The 18,276-nt window shown below is 39.6% G+C and overlaps 1 protein-coding gene across 12 annotated transcripts; it reads left to right on the forward strand.

The window, feature by feature from the left end:
- Nucleotides 1-255: 255 nt before the first annotated feature.
- On the forward strand, nucleotides 256-7,512 carry LOC147640604 (nuclear speckle RNA-binding protein A-like). Of its 12 annotated transcripts, none has more exons than XR_015268083.1 (9): nucleotides 256-338; nucleotides 716-787; nucleotides 887-969; nucleotides 2,461-2,588; nucleotides 2,693-3,038; nucleotides 3,158-3,219; nucleotides 4,267-4,348; nucleotides 5,494-6,020; nucleotides 6,164-6,311. XR_015268083.1 is itself a non-coding variant. In XM_086813400.1 (9 exons), the coding sequence occupies exons 3-8, from the start codon at nucleotides 894-896 to the stop codon at nucleotides 6,673-6,675; spliced, it is 843 nt and encodes a 280-aa protein (XP_086669526.1). In that variant the 5' UTR covers nucleotides 257-338; nucleotides 716-787; nucleotides 887-893; the 3' UTR covers nucleotides 6,676-6,686; nucleotides 6,974-7,163. The 12 variants fall into 12 exon arrangements, 9 of the variants coding, with proteins under 9 accessions (XP_086669588.1, XP_086669535.1, XP_086669565.1 ...); XR_015268081.1 differs by having other exon boundaries at nucleotides 5,776-6,020; XR_015268080.1 differs by having other exon boundaries at nucleotides 5,776-6,020; nucleotides 6,173-6,311.
- Nucleotides 7,513-18,276: the final 10,764 nt, after the last annotated feature.

The raw sequence follows: 18,276 nt of genomic DNA on the forward strand, positions 1-18,276 counted from the left end.
GGCTCTACAAGATAGTGCCCATGTGTTAGATTTCAACTGCTCGCTAGTTTTGTAAGACTGCTCGCCTAATTGCTTGCCAAAAAAAAGCACCCCCACAGGTGGCCAGGCAAGTGTGGGCAAGCATGCCACTATATAAGCCCGGCAATGTGGATTCTTATCTCCACTCATCAAATGTTCGACTTTGCAATCGTGACTTTGTTGAGGTAGGGGTTCATATGCTCATGTGGAGGCAGCACCTCTACTTACATTTACACTAGATTGCCACGTGGGAACTAAAACCATGAAGTGCATGCAAACAGCCGCTACCTAAGCGGGTGTCTGGACGACTTCTGAAAAAGGCCTAAGAAGCTACACGTATCATTGCAGGGGAGAGGTTCTACTTGAGGAAGATCACTGACATTGAGGCCAGAATTTCAAAACTGGTAGGCCCTATTGGAAGCACTCCAAAGAATGTCTCAGATAAGGTCAAGATTCTTCAGCTTCAAGAGAAGAGAGAATATCTTGTAAACGTGGATCTAAGCTATGTGCTGAAGCTCCAATACCTCTAGAGCCTAGGATAGAGACCCAGAGGGTCATTGCTCTTTGCTGATTGCCTAGGATAGTGAGAGAAGTCTCGGCCTGAAAATGGCCTTGACCGCTATTTGATGTGAGCCCGACTTTTGTAACTTGTGTCGATTTTCTTCAATAATAAAAATGCCTTTATTGAAAAAAAAAGCCCTAAGAAGCTACACGTATCAGGCCAAGATTGTCAGTACCGTTTGAAGCAGGACTTTTACTGCCTTGTTAGGTAAGGGATCTTGTGGAAAGCCGAGTTAGGGTTTTCCTGTCTGTGTATTTCGGAAAAAAGGGTTCGGTTGTTATTACTTTGTTCTTGCGTCCCCTGCAGTTTGGCAATGGCGGACTACTGGCGCTTTTCGGACAGGGCGGCTCCCGTTTCAATTCACGCAAAGCGCCCTCGAGCAGATTACGGTATGCATTTTAGACCTCTCTCTCAGTCGCTCTCCATTTGTGCAGTTTGGATCTTACCCTTCTATTGATCTGTACCCAAGTTATTTTTTTCTTTTTTTCCCGGGAAATGTACTCAAGTTTTGTGGTTGTGTGCCTCCTGAAAAAGAAAATTCCCCAGGCCCCCCTAACACACACACACACTCACACCCCCACACACCCACACCCACACCCACCCCCACCCCCATCCCCACTCGAAAACCATGGTGGGAAGGAGTAGGGAACATCAAGCCCTGGCTATTCCCGTTCAGAACAGGGGAGGCTGGTAGGCCGACCTGTTCCCTTCAGTTATCCCCATTAGGCACATGTTTCCCCAAAAGCCTGCAAGGGGATGAGCTGGGCTAATAGATCGAGCCTGGAATTCGGCTAATAGATTGAGCCTGGAATTCGCAGAACCCAGAATCCTCATGTAGGGGGCAATTGTGATGCACTGCTGAGATTTTAAGATCGCTTTGGAACATGTGCTTGACAGGATGGCACTTATCCTGTTTTTAGTATTCAGCCCTGCATTGTGGATTGTCCCATGTACTTGATCTTTTGTAAAGCTAAGGTGGGAAATTTTGAGTAATCCAATCTCAGCTCATCTTGGCCTTCCCTTCTGGCCGCCCCGCAATGCCAAGACAAGGTGTCCAAGTATAAAGTCTACCTACTCCATGTGGAGGCCTTTTGGTTTCCAAATTTTGAATAGTCTAGAATAAGGGGCACTGTTGGCTATGGCTGCTCTCCTGGCCCCACTATGTAAGCAACGTAGTGTCATTGTTTGCTCCCCCAGGTCCTTTGTCTCAAGGTAATATGCCTATCGACTTTGTACTTATTGATCGATGGGACATCCTTTTTGGACTTGTTAGTTGATGGAGCTTAACATGCCCCTTCTTTTGGGACCTAGTTTTTAATGTATGAGTACTCTCAATGTAACAGTTTTTCATTGCCCACTTTGGTTATTCCTTTTGGAAGGGTTTTCACCTTAGTATCCAAGACCAGTTCTAGTGTGATAATATGCATGTTAGTCTCTCTCTCTCTCTCTCTATATATATATATGTGTGTGTGTGTGTGTGTGTGTGTGTGTGTGTGTGTAGAAAATAAATAAATAGATACATATAGGTATTTACATGCATATATGTATGTATGCACACGTGTGTGCATCATGGGCCATTTTTTTGTATTCTTTTCTACAAGTATCCACTTTAACTCTTGGTTTCTTTTTTGCCAATGAGGTGATAGCTCAAGTGGTGAAGGTGTTTGCCTAGGACGGAGAGGTCCTGGGTTCAAAACCCCCCTTGGTGCTGCCTCAGTGGCATCACCTATGGATGGATAAATAAGTGCCTACAGGCGGTTGTCTACGGACGGTGAAACTTGGTAACTATGGGAGGATCTTGGGCCAAAGGCCAGTTGAAAAAAAAAACTCTTGGTTTCCTGTTTTATCTTTGCTCATTTTCTCGCATCTTCCTTATGTAGAGGATATGCTACCACCTGGACCTAATTATTTGCCTCGTGAAGACCCTCGTTACGATGATCGAGACGGTCGCTTTTCATGGAGAGATTCTGATCCCCTCGGGATTCCTTCCGATGGAAATAGAAACACGGTACTTCACATTATTCACGTTTCATGTTTGTTTTGCTTCTTTTTAGGGTCAAGACAAAAGAAATAATAAAGATAAATCGTTTTGTTGCCAAACATTTGTGGCAGATGGCTTATGCTCCAGGTACTATGACCAGTCCAGATATTCCAGGGCTAGGAGGGCCCCCGTACGTGGGAATGAATCCATCTGGATCGTTTGGGGTTCCAAATATGGGTTTGTCTTCTCTCAATGATCCTTCCTTGATTGCACAAGGTGGTCGCATGATGATGGGGATTGATCCTGGCATGGTAAAGTCTGGAAGTGTTTCTCTGAATGGTGGGAGGCTGGACTATGTTCCTGGACAAGATACTCAACCTGGAGGGCCATCAGGTCATGGGGTAGTTCCACCAGATGCAACACCCACCTTGTATGTTGAAGGAGTCCCTTCAGATTGTTCTCGCAGGGAAGCAGCTCGTATCCATTGATGTTAGTGATGGTTTAGATAGTTGTTTTTTATTTCTCCAAGAAGAAATCATTATTCACATTTGTGCGACATGTTTGTCTTGCATCTTCACCCTTAACTTCTACTGTAGATATTTTTCGGCCTTTTGTTGGATTTAAGGAGGTTCGACTAGTGCGAAAAGAGGGAAAGCGGGTAAGTGATGCTGGTGTTGTAACTTTTGCAGCATGTTCTCTCGCTACTGCAACTTTATTGATTTTGCAGCAAGTTTGGTAAGCATTTATGACATCCGTAAGCCTGGCGTTGCGTCAGTTAGGATCCTTGTTAGAAGTCAAACAGGAGTACATGTAATATTGTGTGTTGATGACTCACAGGAAGGCATGGCCTGGCAATTATGCTGCCCTAGGGTATCCTTTTGACTGTATACTTAATGCCCCCATCCCTTTATACAATTAGGGCTGAATCTACTTTGTTACTCATCCAATTCCCTGTAACTACCAATCTCCGTGTGTAGTATATCTCAGTAGGCATGAGACATGCAAGATGCATCTGAGGTCTGATGCTTGTGACACTATCCTCATGGTCTTGCCCATGAAGGAGCATCTGGAGAGCACAATTTTCTTGCTACCAGGGAGGATTCAGCATTGCTCGTATGGGCCACACTTGTTGCCATATCTGGAGCCTCAAGTCAAATTTTGGAGCTGTTGGTGATTTGTGTGTGGCATCTTTAATTTAACAAAGGCGATGTGTCCGAATGCATCCCTCATTGAGCTTAGCATGCCAGGGCTATCAACAGTGATAAGGATTGCAATTGCCTGCATGAACTCTAGGAGATGTGTTATGTGAGTCATGCATTTGTTTCTGCAATTTGAAGTGTCTGTAATGATAATAGCAGTCATACATTATCTTTTTGGAGACAGCAATTCTACTATAAGGTGAATTTGGGCATGTTCCCGGATTCATCTAGGTATATCCCTGTCAGGGTGCTTCATGTGCCCATCTTCCGGGCAAGCATTGATAACCCTCTGTTGTTTGCTCATTTGCGGTCAACTCTACAACTTCTGTTTTTTGCTCACTTGCCATCAACTCGACAACTTCTCTTCATTGTGTGCCTTCATTGTGACAGTAATTGGGTCTCACTACAGTTATCAGGAGTCACTTTGTGTGGTCATGCTCTTCAAGTTATTCTAGTGTTGAATGTGCTAATTTGATGTCTAATGATTTTTTTTTTCACATGTTCAGTCTGGAGGAGATCAGTTTGTTTTGTGTTTCGTGGACTTCACGGATCCCAAATGTGCCTCCATTGCTTTGGAGGCTCTGCAAGGTATGTTTCATGGTGCTGTTTTATTGCAATTATCTGCTTTGCAAACTACGTGTCAATTATAATGTCTGATCAGAAACTCAATATTATGTGTTTGAATTAGTAAGCATATATTTGTCTTGTTCTTTGAAGAGTGTTAGTATCACATTATGGTGTTCACAAAATTGTAGTGCAGCTTCATTGGGCTGTAAAGTTTTACCTTGTAATGCCAACTCCTAGGTGTGTAGAGTGATGCTTTAAATCTGCTCATTAATTGGTGTAGAGCAGAGCTTTTTACTTCTTAATGGCATGGCCTGCACTCTCAAAAGATACTTGCTTGACATCCCCAGGCTGCACCCTGCCTCTTCTCCTTTTTTGCAGTTGAGTCCTTGGCTTGTGTACCCCTCAAGCCATCATGCACGTTGCCAATTTCTACTGCTTGCTTCAGCTTTGAGCCCTACCTCTGCATGTTTCTCCCTTCCATTTTTCATTTTCTTTGCCGTAGTCACTTCCATTGTTTACTTGGTCCCTACTGGGTGAATGCTTTTGAAGCTATGCAGTTGTTTGAGCTGGAAACTCATTTTATGGAAGTGCATGAGACCCACTTACAATGAAGCAGCGTGTTTGAACTTGTTCGACATGTTGGTATTTATGGTTGCATTATCCATCCTTTTTCCCTGATATGCTTGTGCTTTGGGACCATATTTATGGCTGCATGCCCATCATAGGAGAGATCAAAGAGGAAGTAGGGTTGAGCATTTGTTAATGGAGCAGCATGTTTGAACTTGTTCAACCTGTCAGAGATTCTTAGGTTGGACGGTATTTATGGTTGCATTATCCATGCTTTTTCCCTGATATACTTGTGCTTTGGACCATATTTATGGCTGCATGCCCATCTCAGGAGCGATCAAAGAGGAAGTAGGGTTGACCATTTGCTTTTAAGTCAAACAATGCCCATTTGGTCTTGAGTCTATGCCTGAAGGGTTCCATGAGGCTTTTGAACTAAATGTCTTGTTGGGTGTATTTCGTGAAGTGTTTTCCATGCAACATTGTCATTTTCTATGAATGACTTGCTGTCCTGTTCGTGTATTGTGAGTTAATGCAAGTTATGTCAGTCATATGTATCAGCACTTGACTTGCATTATTGTTCTTGTGCTGGCATTTCATAGGAAATTTATGAAGAAATCCTTGGTCCAAAAATTTTATAGCTTGAAGGATTAAAGAATTTCTCTACCTAACCTGTGAATCCATGCTCAGGAACCAGTTATTTTTGTATGAGCTTTCAGTTTTCACTTTAAACAGCTCTTCGATGGATTTTACATATTTACTGAGTAGATCATTTATTCTAGCTATTAATATCCTAGGAACTTTTTATGAACAAGCTAAAGCTTATTTACCCATGATAAGTGATGAAGAAGGCCAAGTTATTCAGAGGAGGTTTGTTTCTGAAGGTGTCATCACTCTTTCACATTGGACATGGGTAGGGACATCAAGATGATGAAATTGATGGTCTTTAGGTGTGTGAGCAGACCCATTCTTGTTAGGTTTGGCAATAACCTGGCATGTTGTTACATGTCAAGAGTCTCGAATGTTGTTAACCTGTTTGTTTTGGAGTAGAGAATAGCCACCTGGTGGCAGTTCCCAGGCAGATTCTGTGATGGCAAAGCTTCATGCAGAAAAGGCCTGTCTTGCCACGGTAAGAAATTCCGATCTCTTGTTGACAGTCAACACTCGAATTGACTGGCATGCAGCTGCAAAATTTCCTTCTTGTGATTGGAGAATTTTTAGGCAGAATTTCTGCAAGGTCATTGGTTGATTGGGATCCTTGTTTTTCTTAAGGCAACACAGATTTCTGTTACAGAAAGGGAAGGTGCTTCTGTAATCTGATTGGCTGATAGTTAGGGAATTCCTTGCTGCCAGCATGATGGACTAGACACTGTTTCGCCTACATGAAGTGTTTTAATTAAATTATTGTGCTTTTTGTTAACTGACAAGCAGGTTTGCTAACCTCTGTTGGATTCTAGGAACTTGTGACCCACCTTTTTCACGTATGCAATACTGTTTTCAACCCTGAAGGATTTTACGAGTTTCTGGTTCGATGAAGTGAGGCCTCTGTGATGGTCAAGGGTATTTTGTGTCTTGTTGATTGGGCGAATTGTGTTGGTCTTCGCTCAACCTTCGCATAAATCAATCGTTTTTCAGGGTATAAATTCGATGAAACCAATCGAGATTCAGATACGCTACGATTGCAATACTCTCGTTTCCCAGGCTCTCGTCCCGCACCCCGTGACGGTTTTCGAGGGGCTCGTGATCGTGACGCTTTCTCCCCTAATCGCGCTTTCCGACACTGATTCGAGTGCAGGTGAAGTCGATTAGGCTAAACATATTTCATTAGTCCTCCAATATCCTCTTTTAGACTTGATGAAAGTCATTGTAGTAAACCAGTTACAAGATGCGACGTTACTGTTTTAACCACTCTTACGAGCAACCTTTTCGACCTGTTAGGGGTGTGAATGCTCAAGCAGCTACTGCTTGAATGGCATTGATAGCCTGTTTTATGCTAAGACTAGCGAGATTAGGCTCATCATATAATCTGGTTTTAAGGGTTGTATCTCGAGCTTTGGATGACGTTGTGACCCGTCTATGCAGTCGCGACGCTTTGTTTATCTCGGATTTTGCAAGATGGAGACAAACACAGACGGATTTTGAACCAAGATTCGTGTTACGTACTGCATTGCATGTGTTTAACTGGATAGTGAGTGCAAGTGACTGAACCCAGTAAACTATGGCTAACTGTTCTGCCACTAAAGTCTCGGATTTATTTACTTTCAGTATTTAATCGTGTATATTGCACCTTAACGGGCTTCGTACAAGAAAGTTTAACAGGGTCAGTAAACATCTATAGGTTTGAAGGAGACAGTTGCCTGATACAACAGGATTTTTGTTTAAAGTAGGCTGTCTTCAGGAGTCAGCTTTTAGGTACTAAAGTGTTTAGCTTCTGCAATTCCCAAGTGTCTCGTCTACCTTCCATGTTCTGAACTACTGTGAATGGCCTCCTTGTTTCCAAACTGAAATAAATGCTCTTTGTTTCTATGAACGTATTATAAAGGAATTGATAGTATTGCATTCATTATGCAGGGCGTTGGAGAGGAGGGGCCTTATTGTTTTCATAAGTAGCGATATCATGAAAACTTCCATTTGATGTAAGCTATCATTTTGCAGTGGGGTGTTCATAATATGGGATTGTAGCAGAAAGGTAGAAAAAGATATATCATAAAATATCATTTGACACGAGTGCTGGTAAGCAGACCGTCAGGTGGCAGACACATCTCTAAAGCTCCAACCATTGATTTGCTGTGCTCATAAGAATGCGTTTGGCAGAGTGCCAACAAATAGACAGTGCTGGGTGCCCGAACCAATTTGTTAGTAATACTAGGAGATGTAATTGATAGTGTGTGTGCGCCCTGTGTGTGTGAGAGAGAGAGAGAGAGAGAGAGAGAGAGAGAGAGAGAGTAGATTAATGTCGAGCAGATGGAAAGGGCTTGTTTTTGTCCGAGAGTTTTAATGGAGTTTTTAGGGTTCACAGTGTTGAAGGAAGGAAGGGTTGTATGGCTTTATTGCCTTGAGTGTGGTTGTATGTGCATAGAAGTGGGCAAAGAGCATGGAGAGGGGTGGCAGGAGAAGGTGCAAATAGGAGGTATTTCTTAAGGCATTCGAGTCTGCAACTTGGCTATCTGCTTAAACAAAAGGTGTGGTATCTGATAGCATTTTCTTTGTAGTTGTAGTGGGAGTAGAAAGTATACAACAGAGCTCGCAAGCTTATCTTTGAGGAAATGCAATTGTTGATCACTTGCAAAGGGGCTAAACAGCCTTGAATGATCAGATGTAACATCCAGTTCTGACTTGGTAGAATCATATTAGATCTTGATTAGTCTATGTTAATTGAGGGGCTTTTACTGGTAGGCTAAGTGGGTATGGATGAAGGATGTGGGCAAATGTTGCGTGGATCTATACATGCTACAAAACAGGCTTTCTTATTTAAACGAGTAGATCAAACTATTATTCGAAATGGATTGTTTTGAAAGTCGCTACACAATTGTGAGATTATTTCAAAGTTTGTAGAGTTGCAACTTTGCAATGTGCTGTGGCTTTGGAATTGTAAAATTTGTTTCTATTGGAGATGTAAAATCCCATTATATCTATATATTTGTGGTGTCGTGTGTGTGTGTGTGTGTGTGTGTGTGTGTGTGTGTGTGTGTGTGTGAGAGAGAGAGAGAGAGAGAGAGAGAGAGAGCTGTATTTTTGTCGAATGCTATACTCCAACGGTGAGAAAGCCACCTTGCAAAAATGTGGCTAAAATAAAAGGAGCATAAAATAAATGAAGTCTGTCAACTGCTATAAAATGTGGCTTGCGTTAAATCCTCTACCTTAAATTTTAGTAGCGATGCCTTCTCTCTCTCTCTCTCTCTCTCTCTCTCTCCATCTCTCCATGGAGAAAGGTGGTGTAATCGCCCATGTAGCAAAGGAGTGTAGATGGCTAGGAGAGACAGACCTCTTGGCACACACATCATCGCTAATGTACAATGACAATATGGGTGCCTCTCATCCTTTAAAAGGGCACATATCATATTGACAAAGTTTCATTTCATTAGGAAGTAAATCTTGCCTAAGGATATCAATCTTTTGCATCTCCCAGTTTCAGCAATGGTGATTGATTCTAGAAAGGCTTGCGTGATGAGCTCGAGCTAGCACAGCTTGAGGAGCTTTTGAGGACAGGTCTCGGTTGAAGAAAGGGATACCAATCCTGCCCAACACGTGTGGCATCATGAGCCACAAGTCAAGCGAGTGGGAGACCAACAAAAAACATGTCAAGCGAGTGGCATGGCAATGACAAATAATGAGGATAGTATATTAAAAAGACAAATAATGAGGATAGTATATTAAAAAAACCTAGTGGTGAAAGTAACAAAAGGACTACGAAAAGCGTTTCATGCAAAGGACATCCTAGCACCCATAGAAATTTGCTTATTTCATCCTCTTTTGAGGAATTTGAGTACAATATACTAGAATGAGACAGTATCCCATCAGCTGATCAAGCTGCGAAGTTAGTTAAATAATGGTTAGCAAAAGTTAAATAATGGTTAGCAAGAGCAAGAGGTAAGGGGGGTCTAGAGGAACAAGCACACAACCAACAAGGAGAACTACGTGCTCCCTTGGGCTTCATTATTGTGGAAGAGGAAGACATCAATCGAGCATTTAAAGACACTTCTACTCCCCGTGACGTTGAGGATTGCTAATGCAAATCTCTTTTTGATGTTGTACACGCAAAGTTCTTTTCTTACTGTAGCTCTCATGACTAGCTTCTTTTCGCTGCACCTAGCTTTAAAGGGAAAACAAGCTGGAGATCCAATTCTTGAGATGAGCTTGGCTACTTTGAGTTAATATATCGCATTATAGTCAACCTTTGGTTTAGAATACTAGATGTTACAAACATGGTGTGTGTGGCACCACGTCACATTAGGGTAAGTAGGAGAAAAGATGGATGAGGGTCATGTCATAGAATACTAGATGTTACAAACATGGTGTGTGTGGCACCATGTCACATTGGGATGACTAGGAGAAAAGATTGACGAGGGTCATGTCACCCATGATGATGATTTAGGCACAAGATTTGATGCAATATGTTCATGGTCGGTTGTTGACACCTTGGTTGATGGTGTTGATGTAAAGTAGTTTGCCTTTGGGGCACAAGGCATGGTTGGGCAAAGAGTTTAGGTTCTTCTTTAAGTGGTTGGGATTAATTCTCCATCTCAATTTCATTTCTTGCTATGACTCTTTTGCTTTATTTTTTTATCTGCTTTCTTTGAAATCCAACACTTTCTACTTTCTTTGACTCTTTAGTTCTTTCTCAACATTTTTCTTTGACGCACAATTGTTTTTTGATGTATTGAAGCAACTCATTGAGCTTCTATGAATGCAAGCCTATGGTGATTTATCTTGTTTTGAGACCTAGGATGTAGTTACAATTGTCTCCTTAGTGTTGATGTCCATAAGAATCGTGTAGCCACATTTGTTGAGGAAAAAAGCTCAAATGGATATTGATAAGCCCACATATTGGGGCATGGCGGTATAGCATCACATGGGAACTCTTAGGGAGTTATGAGGAGGTGCCAATTGGCATGATTAGGTGTGTGTGCATGTAGGAACAATAGTGATAACCATAAATTTTCATATTCACATGATAGTAATTAGTTGTGAGTGAATCCAATTAATTGCTACCACACTTTAGTATTATTATGTTGAGTATTAGTGATAATCTTGTGATTAGTAAGTAATCTTGAGGAGACTTGACAAATTCAAAGCAATTTCAACAATCTATTAATCAAGAAAAGAAAAAATCTTGCAAAACTTGGATAAAAAGTTATACAAGAGTGAAGAGACAGTAGAATTTACAAAGCCTTTAGTAACCATTTCAGTAAGAGCCCTGTTGGGAACTGAACCCAGTCTACTAGTGTAAGCTAGTGTATTCCATACACCACAGCGTTTCCTAACCCGCATACAAGACTTCAAGAGTAGGAAGGTCTCTTGCAAATTGATTTATCCTTCTGAAGCATCACTGAGCTTTGTAAAAGCTCTCAACAAAGCACACAAGATGAGTGTGTAGAATTCAAGTAGTTTTTCAATTCGGGACTGAGGAGAGTGAAGAAGCAAATTTATTTGCTTTATACAATCTTGAGGTTGAAAATCTTCAAAAATCGCAGTATGCAGGCATGCATAGTGTGCCGACAGGCTACAAGCATTCCAGGCTTAATAGAGTGTAGAATTCTAGTGAGGATAAAAAGTATGCAAGAGTGAATAAGTGGGATAAAGGAAAGCAATCGATTGGTTTATGGCTATCTACTTGTGAAATTTTTGATAATAAACCAAACTCGCATGCAATTCTATGATTTTACAGACTGTGCAAAAATATGAAAAATTTCGACAAAACCTCCCCATATTTGCTATACATCGTAATTTTGGTTAAAATATATAAAAGTAGGATATACAAACTGCATAGACTTAATCATTGATGACCTGTCATGCATTTGAAATCAAAAAATAGTAATTAATGTAATTCAACTAACTTTTTGGCCAAAAAATATATTTTTTTTCACAAAAATTTACAAAAAATAGCAAATCAAAGCTAACAACACGTTGTCGAAAAGCATGAGCAAGGCTAAAAATATGCTGAGAATTGATAATTAATTTAGGTTTAGGTGCAGCCCAAAAGCTTTGATTGAAATCAGGAATATGCAGTAAGAAACTTATAAACAATACTTTGCATATAGCAACTTTTCAAAGATTTGCTACACAACTATAAACTACATCACTTTGCACAACATATTATGTAGTAGAACTACAGTTTGCACTATACTCTGCTTAATATATATCAAAACTATAAACTACATTAAAATCTGTATAGAATCTTCAATCTACAACAATGCACCAAAATTTATATAGCAACCTTCAATATTCTTCAAAACTGCCAAGATTTTCTAGAAATCTTCAATCTACAACAATGCACCAAAATTTATATAGCAACCTTCAATATTCTTCAAAACTGCCAAGATTTTCTAGAAATTAGACAAGTATAGAAGGAAACTAAGATTTATGAATAGATTTGATGAAAAGAAGCACTAAACAAGGAGATTTAGTAAGACAAGTCCAAGAAAAGCACTATGAAAATGGTTAAAAACCTTCAAAAATTTTAAAAAAAAATCAAGATTCTCTCAAATCTGTGCAAAAATTAAGATTTCTGAAATGTTTGATCAACATATACTCAAAAATGATTATCATTAATTTCATTGCTAATCCACTCAAAACAAAACATAAAAAATCTGAAAACTATGTAAAAACACTAATCCAAAAATAGATTAATTACTAATCACTTCTTAATCAAAACATCAAGATTTAAGCCAAGAGCTTCGATACCAATACAAGAAAGAAAACATAACCAAGCTGAGATATTGGAATGGATCTACTGAAGGCATGGAGTAGGCATGGCTGTAGGTCACCATTCTAAGGTAATAGCCAAGAAGGCTATGGAAGCTTTGGGCCATGAAAGCTCCAAGAAAGATGTATCATATGATAAAATGGTTAAGTGATATAATGACTATGAGCCCTATGTCTAATATATTCCAAGGCCCAAAAAGTCGACACATTAATGTCTCTAAGCCCCACATACCGAAGCCCATTCCCCATGTGCATGTGTACCAAATCTACTTCATTACACCTAGGCTAGACAAAATTAATTGAAACACCTAGGCTAGGCAAAATTAATCCCGATATCTAGATATGTATTCGTATACATTCTTGATACCTATGAAGGTGTAGAGGATGATGTGCATTTGACTAGTGATATCTAGTATAGCACATGAGTTTAGTGATACTTCACATGTGGATTCTCGAGATACTTATGGGCTTAGGACTGAGTTCCTTATGCTAGTTAGGATTGGCTATTCTTTTAGGGCTTTTACATGTGGAGATGTTCACACATAGTTATGGATTTTTCCTCCTATTTTAACCCTCATTCGATTGACACACTACACCTCATCATCGTCATCATCGACATCACTTTGTTACCATCTTAGATCTTGATCTTAGGAGGGATGCTCATGCATCGTGAATCATATTTCTTTTGCTGTATTTACACATACTTTTTAATTCAAGGTTTAGGCCTTCATATCCTCATTCATTGACTTCTTGTTATGATGTGAAAGCCTATTCATTCCACGGGTGGTTTTTCGAGCTCGAGGGATTGATGCCTAGTCACTTGAGATATTTATTTGATGAGATGGATGTTTATACTAGATGGTTTGCACACGAGAATTTTATTGTGTCATCGCTTTACTTCCTTCACACAAAGGTTTGATATTATTCGCATGGGATGATTCTTTTTGGGATGTCTTACATGAGTGTCCTACACTCTTGAGTTGTTATGATTATATCCCTGAGGACGTGGACTATACCAACACAGATTCAGTTGGTGATGATGATAATGATGATGTATCACACCCACATACCTATGATGATGTATCTCATACACATACAAATAATGATATACTCCACACACACAGACACTTATGATGATATTGGTACACATGCACATGATGATATACATGCATTGATCATAGTGGTACACATGCATTGATCATAGTGGTACACATGCATATGATCATAGTGATACACATGCACATGATGCTATTGCCATCGAGCATTAATACCTTTATGCCTATTTTCCTTTCTATGGATCATGAGGATACATTAGTTGATTGTGAGAGTATTTTAGCGAATGATGTGTATTTAACTAGTGATATATCTACTATAGCCTACGAGTTTAGTGATACTTCACATTTGGATTCTTGGGATACTTATGGGCTTAGAATTGAGTTCCTTATGCTAGATAGGACAGGCTATTCTTCTAGGGCTTTCACATGTGAAGATGTTCATGATACCACTATTCTGAGCTCTCATAGTGTACCTCGCAGTGTTCACTTGGGTATAGTCTATGTGTTTGAGGGTAGTGTTAAGTGTATTGAGGTGAGATCTCATAGGAGACGCAAGATTATTCATATGGACCTAGAGAGCTTCACATTTGATTTAGATATTTTTTTGGATCCATTATTGATGGAGATAGATCCTACCTACGAGGATTACTTTAGTGTCCATAGAGATTCCAGGTTTAGGGATTTTATGGATGATGATTTCATTTATCTCTCTCATGTGTGGATACGTTGCTACGAGCTATGTGCATTTGGTACCTGTGATTGTTGACACAATTATATATTTTCTGGAACAGCGACATTTACTTTTGGGTGCATCATTTTTCATTTACACTGTTTGGTCTTTGTTCATGTGTCTCAACATTCAAATGCACCTATAGCACATCCTAGTCTTGTCTTCCACGATGGTCCTTTTGTGCCAGGACATTTCAACATTTTGGCCACGGGTTTCAAGTTCATTGTGTGGATATCTTCAGTGCTGCTGGACTCACATTACGACTGTGAGGATGAGCTCATTGTTGGTCTTTCCTTTGACACAGGATGATTTGGGACTAACCTCATCATTGACATTGGTCTTTCATATTTACCCTTTGATCTAGGTGGGTGGAGGACCATTCTTTTGGAGTTTGGATGGTCTAGATTTTCCTTTGACCCAAGCCATTGCATGATTAGTGTCATCATCAAGATGGGACTCTATTATCCTTTCCATTTGACCTTGGGGGTCATATAACTCTTTGGCTTTGCTTTCGACTTAGAGGACGCATTGTTAGCTTCATCATTGACTTTGCACTACATTACTTTTCAAGAGGGTTCATATGCCTTGATGTCAACATTTACATTCAGTTTTGGATGTGGTTTTTGGCTTTTGTATATAGCCTTCGTATGTGTCTTTTATGCACGCCCACCCTTCGATTTCGAGGACGAAATTATTGTAGGATGGTTTGTAATGAAGTAGATTTGGTGCACATGCACATGGAAAATGGGCTTAAGCACATGGAGCTTAGGGACATTCACATGTGTCTACCTTTTGGGCCTTGCGCTATATTAGACATAGGGCTCATGGTGGTTATTGTATCACTTTACCATTTTATCATATGATATATCTTTCTTGGAGCTTTCATGGCCTTCTTGGCTATTGCCTTAGGATTGTGAACTACATCCATGCCTACTCCATGCCTTGAGTAGATCCATCTCAATATCTCAGCTTGGTTATGTTTCCTTTCTTGCACTAGGTGTTTGGATTAATTTTGTCTAAGTGCACATGTGTGCCCCATTTTTCTTTATTATGATTAGGCCCATTGTACATACTTCTTAGACAAAGGTTATGTTATTTTGATACCGTAGACATTGCACTAAGTTCACTTTTATGAAAAAAGACCTAAATTTGGATGGAGTAAGCTATTATTAGTTCCATGGGTCTATTTTTAGGATTGAAAAAAGATATAAATCCTCCAAATGGAGAGGGAAGCCGCAATCTGGAGGGGGTGGATTAGACCTAATAATGTGTTGTGAGTTTTCCTCTTCTTTGTTTTTGCTCTTAGATTTTTATTGGCTTATTATGTTTATAAACTCACTAAAAAATGGATACTTCTCACCTCTCTCTCTTAGATTTTTATTGGCTTATTATGTTTATTATGTTTATAGGTTGAGATTCGTTACACACACACATGCTTCTCATCTTTTATAAACTCACTAGAAAATGGATACTTCTCACCTCTCTCTCTCTCTCTCTCTCTCTCTCTCTCTCTCTCTCTCTCTCTCTCTCTCTCTCTCTCTCTCCCCCCCCCCCCCACACACACACACACACACACAAGCACTCACTTGCACATTTTAATTTGGGTGCATCCCTTATTAGTGGTGTTAATCCTTGGAAGGTTGATTCACATAACTACCTTGTAACTAGGGACCATTCACATATAGCGCCTTTCTAATAATAAACTATACCTAATCTCATGCATGATGCGAGGTTAACTCACCTGACATGGATCTCATTTCTGCTGAGCCGACTCTAGCTGCCTGACTTGGCGTTCATTTTTGATGAGCCGGCTTTAGCTGGCTATGGTTTATGACCCTGCACATAATCTAGTGGTGGGGAGCTGACGAAGGCGGGTTATGGTTCTGGTAAATGTGCTGTTGGGCGAGGAGCTGTGATGGCGATTCGGAAGCTTCCTTCGGCTCTACCTATATAAATGTAGCAAGGTGAGTGCTTATACACTCACTTAGCCCGTTTCTTGTGGTTGTTTGCCATGTCTCTTGTGCTAGCATCAGCCACCGCGAGAGTTCCTCCTCTTCTCAGGTAACTCTTGTGGATTTACCTCGCATATCCTAGTTATGATTATTGAATCCCTTGATAACTATCGATGAAAACTATGTGCTTAGTACAGGTTTATGGGTTAATGACTGTATGGAAACCCGTATTGTGCTATGTTCATATTACATACGCCTCAGACTATGTGTTGGAAATTTCTAACTTATATTGTGTGATTGGACGATGACCTTTGGGGAATCCTACACGTGATGAACATCCGATTTCGAATAATATACATGCTGGTTATTTGGAAATGGTTTCTCAAATTTAATGCCACAGTCGAGTCTGAGTTATTTTTTGGAAGAGTTTCTCAGTCTTCATGCTAGAATCAAGTATAAATATTTGAATTTAATTGAGGATACAAGGCTGTGCATATCTTTTCCTATGAATATCAGGTCACGATGCTATGTTGGTCTTGTTAAGCATTTTGGTGTTTTTTAGAAATTTTAACTAGGGATGAGCATAGCTCATAATACGGATTCAATATCATTTATGATATATATATATATATATATATATATATATATATATATATATTTTGTGTGATACGATCTTGTAAATCTTTTATGATTAATACCAACTGTTTAAGCAGTAGATGCGGATTGATCTAGGCATATGGAGATATATCCTTAAGCTAATTCGGCCCCAAATCTCATTCACATAGATTGATCGAACACCAAATATGGATGTGCATTACTTTTTTCTTAATCTACGGTGCCCAACATGTTGTTAATAGGCTTATGTCCGGTCATGCATGGTTGATGGTACTCAATGCTGATTTAATAAACTGATACATTAGCACTACGCGGACTCTGAAAATTTTATTAGGCCTCAATATAGGCCAAAAAATTTGTCAATATAACTCACAATTTGCGAACTTAATCCTTGGTTTAGTTAGATAAGGGGAGGTCATGTGGACATGAGAATTCATGCAAAAAGATCTAAGACAAGCTTAACATGACTACCAATCCTTTGAACAATACGTGAATTGTTGTGATATTTCTAGGGATTATCTTTAGAGATACCTGAGTGCTTATACCTCGATAGGTTGTAACAGATAAATTTTATTTGTTCTGTTGATATGATTGAAGATATCTACTCGTTCTTTTGGGATTATTGAGAAGCTAGTTGTTTTTCATATAATAGGAAACAATATTGGATCTCTTTATAGAGATCACTAGGTAGCCAATTATCTTTCAATTTTTGAATTATCCCTTTACTTTTTGAGATGATACTATAGTCTAGACATATCAAGGGGAATGATCCTATCACTGCATAACCATAGGCTATTTTGGGTGACATCTATAACATGTGATAGGTCCTATAGTCTAGACATATCAAGGGGAATGATCCTATCACTGCATAACCATAGACTATTTTGGGTGACATCTATAACATGTGATAGGTCCTTTGACACCTGCAAGACACACACGGACTAACTCTTTGTCTATATGTTTGGATGGATGTAGGCAACATGATCTATTCTCTCAAAATATTTTCGTAGTTTATGCTCTATAACAAAAAAAAATCACTTAATGGAGTTGCTGGCTCCACGTACTTGTAACATGATTATTGTACACAAATCTATTGTTATATAATCATGTTTAACGTTTTTACTGGTCAAGTTGGGATAAGGTTCTTGGAGTTTTTCTAACTGCTGATGTAGAAGACTGAAAACACACACACACACACACGTGTGTGTGTGTGTATTGAAAATATAGGTTATACAAGCATGGTATCAGAGTACATGAGACTAGGCAAACAAGCATGGTATCAGAGTACATGAGACTAGGCAAACATAAAGTCTTAATTTGCTTGACTTGTAACGTAAAGAAGCCGCACACTAATTGGTACAACCCTATGGACATATGCACTCGAGTTGGTACACCAAAGAATCCGCACACTAATTGTGGTAGATAAATACCCATCACCAAGTCAATATGGACATATACTCTCAAGTTGGTACATTATTGCTATTCTTCCAATCTATTACCAAGTCAATATAGATGTATGTATATCCTCAAGTTGGTGCATTGTTGCCATTCTTCCAATCTATCACTAAGCCAATATGGACGCATACACTCATGCCGATACATTGTTGC

Source organism: Cibotium barometz, chromosome 2, assembly GCF_041138505.1.
Source record: "Cibotium barometz isolate CiBa-2024 chromosome 2, ASM4113850v1, whole genome shotgun sequence".
NCBI classification, from domain to species: domain Eukaryota; kingdom Viridiplantae; phylum Streptophyta; class Polypodiopsida; order Cyatheales; family Cibotiaceae; genus Cibotium; species Cibotium barometz.